General features: G+C 41.8%; 1 protein-coding gene across 3 annotated transcripts in view; it reads left to right on the top strand.

Annotated features, from left to right (window-relative positions):
- The first annotated feature begins 6,062 nt into the window (after positions 1–6,062).
- The window catches only part of WDR48 (WD repeat domain 48), a 43,803-nt gene continuing 38,937 nt past the window's right edge, over positions 6,063–10,928 (top strand). The window contains exon 1 of one of the 3 annotated variants that reach the window (XM_004319823.4): positions 6,063–6,175. In XM_004319823.4, coding sequence (XP_004319871.1) covers positions 6,128–6,175 — 48 coding nt within the window. In that variant the 5' untranslated portion in view covers positions 6,063–6,127. Of the gene's footprint in view, positions 6,176–6,879; positions 6,916–10,928 lie in introns of those variants that run through there. The other 2 variants (XM_073811068.1, XM_019946875.3) reach the window with 2 other exon arrangements.

Here is a 10,928-nt window from a genome sequence, read left to right as displayed (position 1 = left end):
TGACAGACCCTGGTCAATGATGGCTGCATATCTTAGAAGGGTGGGGCCCTAGGCACTAGGATTTCCAGCTATAACAAAAACCCCCAGTCCCAGTGGAGGAAAAGAACAGAGGGCTGGCCACTTTCAAAGGACACTGGGCACCTCAGCCCTAACCACTGTGGCCTGAGGATTGTTGGTGCCTCCCCGTATGACTCCTGGTCATTCGTCAGTGACCTAACAGTGGATCAAGGTAGTCAGAGGAGTCTTAATAATAACTGAGGATGACTTTTCCATCATTTTGGCTGTCTGGGAACTCAGAATTATAAATAATTTCAATAAGCTAATATGATATACTTATATGTCAAAGTTTTAGAGTAAAATTCACATACACTGTACTTTTTTGGACTAGTATTTTAGGAAGCCTCAGGCAGTTCAGCTCCTGTACAAAAATTCCACCACAAAAAAGTACATTTGTGGGACTTCCCTGGTGGTCCAGTGGCAAAGAATCTGCCTTCCCATGCAGGGGACGCCAGTTCGATCCCTGGTCTCGGAACTAAGATTCCACATGCCGCAGGGGAACTAAGCCCGCACACTGCAACGAAGAGCCCCCGCAGCGCAACAAAAGATCCCGCATGACGCAACGAAGACCAGACGCAGCCAAGAATAATAAATAAATAAATAAAATTTTAAAGTACATTTGTGATGTAGGTTTAATTTTTTTTGTCCACTTAGTAAATACTTATAAATGCATTCATTTTGCTTTATTTTCTTTTATTCCCGCAATCAATTATGGTTTTTTATGGGAGTGAATAGGCTTTCTAAAAATGTACTTTGATTATGACATTTTATCAGTAGGAAATAAGTACCAAGGATTTTAAGGTCTGACTTGTCACACATTAGAGCCAGTGAGGTTCAAAATCAGGGATGGCTTGGATGGTTCTCTACTGCCCTCCAGTGGGAAAGCTAGACAAGGTCAAAACATTTTTGCAATGGAAGAAACTGGCTTCTCTTCCTAATATTGGCCTGTAAGAACCTAGGGGTAAGACAGGAATAAAGACACAGACCTAGTAGAGAATGGACTTGAGGATATGGGGAGGGGGAAGGGTAAGCTGTAACAAAGCTAGAGAGAGGCATGGACATATATACACTACCAAACGTAAGGTAGATAGCTAGTGGGAAGCAGCCGCATAGCACAGGGAGAGCAGCTCAGAGCTTTTTGACTGCCTGGAGGGGTGGGATAGGGAGGGTGGGAGGGAGGGAGACGCAAGAGGGAAGACATATGGGAACATATGTATATGTATAACTGATTCACTTTGTTATAAAGCAGAAACTAACACACCATTGTAAAGCAATTATACTCCAATAAAGATGTAAAAAAAAAAGAAGTAAAAAGAACTAAAGGATACTTTTTTCCCAGTGTGTTCAGAAATAAGTTAACGTTGAATAAGGAGTCAATCAGTAAAGCCTTCTAAGACTGTATTTAAACCTGAGGATTTGCTGACAAGACATAAACTAGCATACAACTTTTGACATAAACATCTTAAGCATTCGGAGTCTCTATGTTTACTTATATAATATTGCTTCACTTATGCATGTTTATTTAATTATGATCTTGTAGTCTATTATATATCATAACACCCTATTTCTTTAAGGAAGCATTGTTTTAGAGAATCATTAAAGAATTATAAGGAAATAATGCAGCTTCTCAATTTCTTCATGAAGTTGGTTGATATCATGACAGGCTTGCTTTACAAAGTTTATTTAGCACTTCCACATTACTTGCATGAGGCTTAAAATTTTATTCTTTTTAAAATTCATCTTTAAAATATCCAAATTAATGCATTAAGCACTAGCAGACCGTAGCAGCTGCAAACCAAGGCGTTGCATGATTGTGTGCTTTTAAACAAATGTTCAAAACATATTAATTCCTCTTAAAGAATTAAAACAGAAAACATTCATGTCTCCCCCCCGATGATGGTAAGTCTGGGGTTTGGTTCAAAGACATACCTGGTCACCTTCACTTCCTTCAGTAAATGGCTTGGTCATGGAGCCAGAAAACATGTATTTAAACATGTGGACAAATCTGTTAAAAGGCCTTATCATTTCATGAATCTTTTTCCAGGCTGTTGAAAACAAGAAAGCAGGCAAGAACAAAAGATAAATTTCAAGCTGGTATGAAAACTTTACAAAGTGATAGAGCCTACATTATATAAAAGAGGAGAAAATCTATCCTGGGAAATTACAACATTTTGGTAATGTTATTATAACATTTTGGCAATGTTTCCTGAGCAAGGTGATGATTAAAAATAATACCTAAAGTATATTGAATATTTCCTACCTACCAGGTACTGTGGTAAGGTTATTTCATAAGAACCATATGAAATAGGTACTGTTATGATTCCATTTTACAGATTTAAAAAACTGAAGATGTAAGAAGTTAATTGACAGGTAACTGACAGAGGGAAGGGTCCCTCCAGAGTAAGATTTAACAAGAACCACTCTGGTTTATTTGTAAGTAGAAGCCTTCTAGAACTCTTATTTACTTTTTAAATCGATTATATTTTTATTTAATACGTATGTGGATTTTTTTTTCAGGATGTTAAAGTTTTCATGTTGCCTAGGACTTTAAACAGAGGTCTCAAAAACTGAGAAAAATATAGTAGGTGTCAAGGCTTCTTACATTTTGAATAAAGGTACCAATCTTCCTATGGAGGAAATTCTAAGAGACTGATGAAGGAATTCTCCCAGGATAAGCCTCCTGACAGTTACACAAGAAAAGACAAAGAATTAAATGGAGATTGAAGAAGCTGATGATGAGACTATCTTTGTAAAGTTGTGAAAGTGCTGTGACATTTCCCCTCCTCATGGAGAAGGGAGGGTGCATTAGTTATCTATTGCTGCATAACAAATTATCCCACAACAACAAACATTTATTATCTCACACAGTTTCTGCAGTGGCAGGAATTTGGGAGCAGTTTAGCTGAACAGTGCTGCCTCAGAGTTTCTCACCAAGTTGCAGTCAAGATGTCATCTGATTAATTAAGCTGAGGTCACATGCATAGACTCTTGCTATAAGAAGGCTAGAAAAACTGAGTAACTGTCTTTATCACTTTCTGTAAGCAGTGCTCACCACCAAGACACATAGTGCGGAATTCCCCAAACACAGAAAGAGAACTCAAATGATGGACAGCAGAAAATAAAGCCACAAAAGTATCAAATGTAAAGTCATCCCTTTGGCTGCCCAACACCAATATAACCACTGCTTTCAATGCTTACACTTCAAAAAAAAGTTGTCACTTAAAATACTGCAACTATCCTTTACACAGTCAAAGATGCACTCACTCTGTCACCCTCCAAAAGAGTCAACCCAATGCTTCATCAATTACCACATCCATCCTCCATTTCTAAGTCTACAACCTCTAGTTGCTATCTTTTCCTCTGCAACTTACTAAATAATGAATTTACCAACAATAGGACACCCCACATATAATAGTGAAGTAAAGGGTAAAGAAAGAAAATAAAAGTTAAAACACTTAAAAGTATACATGATACATCAAGAAAGGAAAGGAAACATGACTGTTCTCATTTCTTCCCCTGATCATGAGAATTTCACTTCCCTTTATGACTTCCTTTTTCCACCAGCTATTCTGTTGTCCCTTTACCTTCAACCAATACCTTCATTTCTAAGGGATCTGAGTGTTTGATGTACCTATCTGTTTAAAGCTATATCAGCAAACCTATTTCTGCTTCATGATCAGGGTTAATTACTTCCACCAAAACCATAACCTTGCTCTTCTTCTCTTTCCTATTCAGTGACACAAAACATGCAAAATGGTGAGGTGGCAGTCCCAGCTCCAAATCAGTAGAACCGTCGTTCAGCCTTGTTGGAGGAATTCCTTTCTTTGGTAACAAACCTCTAAACCAGCAGAGTCCAGAATTTCAGAGAATGGCAGTTTAAAAAATTGTAATTGGGGGACATTAGGTATAATATCCCTTTGTTCCTAAATCCACTAATTTTACCTTTGGAAATGTAGTGGTTTTAAAACATATCCACAAATTCTCTGACATTTCTCCCATTTTAAAAAAAGGAGTCTCCTTAGATATAAGCAGCCTTAGTGATTAAGTTCTATGAATTGAAGGTGGTTGAAGTGACACTGCAGGACTTCTACTGTTAGTTTAGAAAAGGCATTACAGTTCCCACCTGGATTTCTCTCTCCTGGCATGCTTGCCCTTGGAACCCAGCTACTATGTTGTGAGGAGCCAAACAGCACTGTGGAAAGGCCATGAGTAGGTGTTCTGCCCACAGATTCAGCATCAGTCACCAGACATGTAAAGGAGTGGGCCTTTAGATGATTCCAGCTGCCAACTTTTTAGCTGCCCCAACTGGCATCAAGTGGAAAGTAGAACAGAGATAAGCTGTCCCCACCGAGCCCTGCATAAATTACAGATTTGTAGGCAAAGTAAATGTTGAAGTTGCTTTAAACGACTAAGTTTTGGGGTGGTTATACAGCAGTAAATAACAGGAGCAGGAAGAAAGAGTGCCAAATATTGCACACTAGTTCAAAGCATACACTGCATCCTATAAAACAGCATCAAAAAGGGTTATTTTCCAGAAAGCACCATAACTAAGACTTCAATAAGACCAGGTGCTTCTTGGTGATAGACTATACAATTAGATCAATGAATTCTATGGGCAACAGCCCATTGCATTGCTTCTTTCATTACAGAGTGAATTTCTTGATCAGAAGCAATATGGTGTCAGACACAATGACAGTGCATAAAGCATTCAGGAAGTTCCCAGATGGTGGTGCTGACAGAGCACAGCAATCAAGGAAAGCAAATTTAAACTTAGTGTATTTCAGAGAGGACAAATAACTACCACTTCCTCGATGACTGGGAGGGCCAATGGAATCCGCTTGCCTCCAAGTGGTTGGCTGGTCCTCCTGGAGCATGAGGCATATCACCAACTCAGGACTGCTCACTGCTGCTAGCAACCTGAACGCTCAGCAGTGGCTTGGTGATCCCATGCACAGCTCCAAACTTGTTATCATCACCATTTCATTCATGAGTCCACTGAGCAATCACTGAGCCTGGAAAAGGAGGCTGAGTTTAATCCACAAAGCTGTTCATTTCATCCATATGATTCTTAAGATTCATTCTGCAAAGTCCATCACCATATCCCTTCCCAAGGCTTCCTTGTCACCAGTTCTCCAATCGTGCTCTTTCCATGTCCTCGACCAACTGGCCAAATAATTAGCCTGGGACCATCAAGACTTATAATTAGTGTCAGGAAAATTTCCTCAGGTCAGACCTTCATCCAGAAAGGTCTAACTGTCCCAGTATAAGAGATGATTTAAACCAGATACTAGAGTGAGCCCCAATTCCTTCAGGATTTGGAATTTAGTCGTCTCTGTCAACATTTTTTTTTTTTTTTTTTTTGCCGTGGGTCATGCGGGATCTTATTTCCCGCCCCCGACAGGGAATCAAAACCATGCCCCCTGCAGTGGAAGCTCAAAGTCTTAACCACTGGATCACGAGGTAAGTCCGGCTGTAAACAATTTTAACTAGTATTTTTTGCCTTCTTATAACATCAATTTTTTTTTGGCCGCTGAGTCCTAATCAGGACCGCCAGGGAATTCCCTACCTCTTATTTAAACGAACACTGCGCGCCTCCATAAGATGGGGCCACCTCCTTTGCAAACCTTTCTATTTCTCCTCCTTCCAGGCCAGTTTATAATCCTCCGCCTTTTTTAGGTACTTCATGGCAAATATGCCGGTTCCCTTGGCTGCCCACGAATGTTTGAGGGAGTGGAGGTGGAGTCCATGGCGCCCATCTCCAACATTAATTCTTTCAGCGCTTTTCTTATGCCTACTTGGGCCTCTGAGGAGAACAGCGCAAGCCAGGGTCCAGGCCCACACAGAGCTGGATACAGATTGCTCCCTTGGGTCACAAAGTGGCTCTCTCTCCGCCAGCACTATATGCACGCAACGATTTTTAAGTGCTTTTGTCGCACCACAGGGTCACCGGCCGCAGCGACAAAGAGTCCCTGAGAAAAGCTCCACAATGCCTCGGCCAAAGGGGAAGAGGCGGGACATCCGCCCGGTCCAAGTCACTTCCGGAAATGACGTAGGACTGTCAACATGCAAGATGGCGGCCCATCACCGGCAGAACACGGCAGGGCGGAGGAAAGTACAGGTAGGGACCCCGGCTCCTCGACCTCCCGGGCGTGGCAGGCATCCCCGGGCCCACCTCCAGCGAGCAGATACCTCGGGCCGCGGTCGGCCGGGGTAGCGGCTTGGGGCGAGCGGGACGGGGCGCGGCCGGCGGCTAGGGGTGGGGCTGCGGCTCTAACGGCTTGAGGAAGGGGCGGGGGGCGGCTGACTGGACCCGCCGGGGCCCCGTCCCGGGACCCTTGGGCGCGCGGTTGGGAGCCTGGGGTTGCCGGTCGTCCACTGTTTCGTAGGCTTGGGCTTGCGTGGTCGGGCTGGGTTCGTTCCCCGCCCATCTGCCTCCCTTCCCTTGCCTGTCTCCCAAGCGCTGTGGCCAGCGGCGTCGGAGCGGAGGCCTGCGGGAGCTTCCCTGCGGGGCGGGCAGCGGAGTGAGTGGGCCCGTGCGGGGGCGTGGCGGGGCTGCGGCTGGGCTGCGGAGCCCTGCAGGGTTTTTGAGCAGGGGTCTGCATGTGGGAGCCCCCTGCCTCCTTTTATGCGGGAGCTTCCCCCCACCCGCAAGGTGGAAATGACGTGGGAGTATGCTTGTGTTAGTGGGGGAATTATAATTTTCATTGTTTTGGAATTTAATTTCGTCTTCACCATTTCTTCTTCAGAGTGCATCCTTGAATCTTTCTTTCTGTTTCTCTAATGTATTATTCAAGGGTAAAGAGTTACCTAACCCGCCCGTGTGTGCTTTATGCCTTCGTGAATCCAGTTTTGTTTTGGGTACGTTTAAGCGTTATTGCTTTCTATTATTTTCAACGATCTGAGGAGTAAAAGCCCTATTACAGGTGTTTACCTGCAGGTATGTTGTATGTAGTGGTGACAGTACGGTGCACTTATTAAACATTTACTGAGCACTTAGTTTAGGCCCCAAAATGTGCAAAGAATTGAGAGAGTACAGGAATAAGTAACACCCAAGCTTTCTTTATAAAACACAGCATTATATATAGTTCTACAGGTTGAAATCAGCCAGTGTTTAATAGGTAGTCCGGACAAGGGGTTCCTTCATTGAAGAAATGGCTGTAGGTCATAAAGTCTTCTGGCCAGTTCACTTCTTTGTTTTATTGATCTCATTGATCAGTACAGTGTCCTAGGCACTCACTTAGATGTTTGTTGAATTGAGTGACATTAATAAGAATCTAAAATAGCATACCTTGTTAGTGATTTTTAAGTGCATCAGTGATGGGATTTAAGTAACCCCAGCATCCAAGTCAGGTGAGAATGTCTGTTCCTGACTAAAATGTAACTCAAAATTGTAACTTGATTATATTCTAGACACTAGAGTGGTAGGTACCTTCCTTAGGGTAGTAAGGAGAGTTAATCAAGTGTCTTAGTTTCTTGCATTTAGACTTAAAAGTCAATATAAAAGTACTGGATGGGGGAAATGTAAATTAGCTGCAGCATGTGTGGAAAAACTGAGTGTTTTAATAAGCTGAATATGAGCCATTGTATGCAGGATAAGGAAGATGATCATTTCACTCTTCACTGATCAGAGTACAAAACTAGAGTTTGGGGATCAGCACTTAGCACCTTGTTCTTAATAGGTATAGCAATCAGATTGGTGAAGTGACTTGAAGCTATTTCCTAGGAAGAGCATTCAGAAGAACCATCTAAGATCAGTCTGCTGAAGAGAAGATTCAATGAGTCTTGTTAGCTGCTTTCAGAATTTGTCTTTAAGGTGTAGAACCAGTATGAGAAGCCACAGAGATTGATTTCATCTCAACACAAGGGAGAACTTTTGTTTATGGAAGTGTTTTTTAAACTAGTGCATGTTCATTGCAAAAAGAAAAAACCCCACAAACAAAAGTGTAAATGATAATTGTCTTCCACTCTTCAAAGAAAACTGCTTTGAAGAATGTGAGATATAATCCTAGCTAAGAGTTTTTCACTGAGAGCCCTATTGACATCTTGGGCTGGATAATTCTTAATTGTGGGAGGACTGTTGTTTTCCATCATCCTGCCTTCCCACTGGACACTGGCACCTTCCCAGTTGTGACAACGAAAATTGACTCTAGACATTTTCAGATGTCCCCTGGAGGGCAGAGTTGTTGCTGGTTGAAAACTAATGTTCTGTACTTCTTCGTGTGTGTACCCGACTTAGGTGATTTTTTTACTCTAAGTGGAGTCATGGTATTCACTGTTTCGTGTCTTCCTGTTTGTCAGATTTGTAAATACACATTTCCTTTGACCCAGCAATTCCTTGTCTAAAAAATTGTTTTACAAAAGTACATATGCAGGGCTTCCCTGGTGGCGCAGTGGTTGAGAGTCTGCCTGCCGGTGCAGGGGAGACGGGTTCGTGCCTAGGTCCGGGAAGATCCCACATGCCGCACAGCGGCTGGGCCCGAGAGCCATGGCCGCGCTGAGCCTGCGCGTCCGGAGCCTGTGCTCTGCAACGGGAGAGGCCACAACAGTAAGAGGCCCACAGACCACAAAAAAAAAAAAAAAAAAAAAAAAAAAAGTATGTATGCATATATCTTTCTCTCATTATGCAAGGGTGTTTATTATAGGAATGCTGTCATTGTGAAAAGCAAAAATCTAAATGTTTATCAGTAGTAAATTGGCAGATAAGTTAGGTACATTCATATAGTAGATTAGTTTGTAATTAAAAGATAAACTAGATGTATATTATTAAAAAGGAAAGGTGTCCAGAAGTCAAAATAGGAAATCAACATAGCATGGTCCCATTTCCACAAAGGAAATAAGGCATTTTCAAAGTCTGGAAGGATATCAACAGTGATTATCTCTGGAGTATTACATTATGTGATTATTGGTAAGGTGGGAAACAGAATATCTTTTACTTTAAAATAATGAACCTTTATATTTTTTAACTTTTTACAACATTCTTTGCTCTTATAAATTAAAAAAAAAATCTTTCCATTTTGGAAAAAATATATATGGCTACAGTAATTTATTTTGCCTCTTGGCTGTCTGTTTCTTGTACTAAGAGGCAGTAGCCCTGAGCTCCGTTATCAAATAGTAGGCCAGAAAGAACCGTTGAGACTTATAATATTGATAAATAACCAGTGGAGAAGGGTCCAAGCATACTACTTATTAATTATAGACACAATGAAGAATGAGCACATGTCCTACCATCTTAAACTTCTAAGGAGAGTGGAGGTGAGTATGTGGAGGAGGGGTGGATTTGTGATTGTCCGAAACATGATCAGACAAATGTGTGAATTTAAATATATGATGCAGCTCTCTCCTGGTCATCAGGATATCACAGCAAGGCTTTTCAGTCCCTGGCAATCCCTTTAATGTGATGATTTTCCAACAACCTGGGTTTGTTGGTTGACTGTCTGTCTCCATCTTTCCTTCAGCTGTGGCCTCTTTTCCTTACTTGCTTCAGAACTCTTGGAATGAGGTTGGACAAAAGTTACTAGTGTTCGTGGTTTAGGAGCAATAACCATGCCCTAGTACTCAGTGTTGGTCCAAGAATGTAAATACTTGGTCTTTCATAACAAGATGATTCTTTTGGTTGGAAATGACCCCAAATCCAACATAACCGGGTTCACACAATAAACATATGTATTGGCTCATATAAATGATAACTCAAGAGGTGGTTCTAGCTTCACGCAAATCTTGAACCAGCAGATTCACTGTGACTCTCTACCCTGAGGAGTGATGTAAAGTCACCTTTACCATTGGGCTGCCTCCAAGTTGTCCTCTCCTATTCCCAAACTCCTAGATATAGGTCTTCCCTCTTGGTGGCATGGTGGCTGCACCTGTTCTAGACCTCAAATCCTTTCCCCATACTATCCATGGTAACAGTCTCTTAAATAGTCCCTACACAATTTCTTCTGGCATTTGCTTGCTTTGAGGAAGATATTGGGGAGCAGTGGGGAATATAGAGGCAACCAACAAATGTCTGTTCTACCAGTACTAATCCCCTTTCCCTGCCAAATATTTAGTTATTCTAGACCTAGTCAGAGCTCAGCGTGGTCTTTACTCCTCATTCTGAGCCCCAATTCTGGGTTGTTTAATCTTCAAGACTTTCTTAAGGTAGCAGTAGGATGATGCCAAATCCTGGTTTCTCAAGGAAAGACCCTTATAAATTAGCCATATGTCCAAGGTAAGTTACTTTTTATATAGGATGGGTAATAAAAAATTCAGTGCCAATATGATATCCAGTGGAACAGGGGTCAGTAAACTTTTTCTCTAAAGGGCCAGGTGTTAATATTTTAGGCTTTGCAGGCCATTCTCCTGTTTGGTAACCACTCAACTCTGCCATTATAACATGGAACCAGCAATAGGACAATATCGAAATGAATAGGTGTGGCTGTGTTCCATTAAAACTTTGTTTACAAAACAGACTTTGTTCTGGATTTGGCCCTTGGGTGGGTTTTTACTAACCTCTGTAGAAGTTTTTTACTAACCCCTGACTAAGAGAAGTCAGGCTAGAAATTGTCCTATTTTTATTTGCAAGACTACTTTTTAGAATACTTTTTAAAATCAGCACTCTCGAAACATAGGGACAAGCAGAAAGTCATGGTCCACGAGGTTGAACAGGAAAAACACATGTAAGAATTATTCATATTTGGCCAATTTTTCTTGGCCAACTTTAGCCTGATGTAGCCTGAGAGCTAGAAGTAGCCTTACACAAAAGAGCTGTGTGGTTCTCTTTATAAGGTGTTACAGAACAGGCAAAAGTAATCTATGGTGAAAAGGGTCAGTTCTAGATTGTCTGGGGGTGGGGTGTAGAGGTTGGGAAGAGGATGAGGGAACTTTCTAGGGTG

Source organism: Tursiops truncatus, chromosome 10, assembly GCF_011762595.2.
Source record: "Tursiops truncatus isolate mTurTru1 chromosome 10, mTurTru1.mat.Y, whole genome shotgun sequence".
Taxonomy (NCBI): domain Eukaryota; kingdom Metazoa; phylum Chordata; class Mammalia; order Artiodactyla; family Delphinidae; genus Tursiops; species Tursiops truncatus.
The sequence above is the reverse complement of the archived record's forward strand: the minus strand, read 5'-3'. Positions and strand labels throughout refer to the sequence as shown.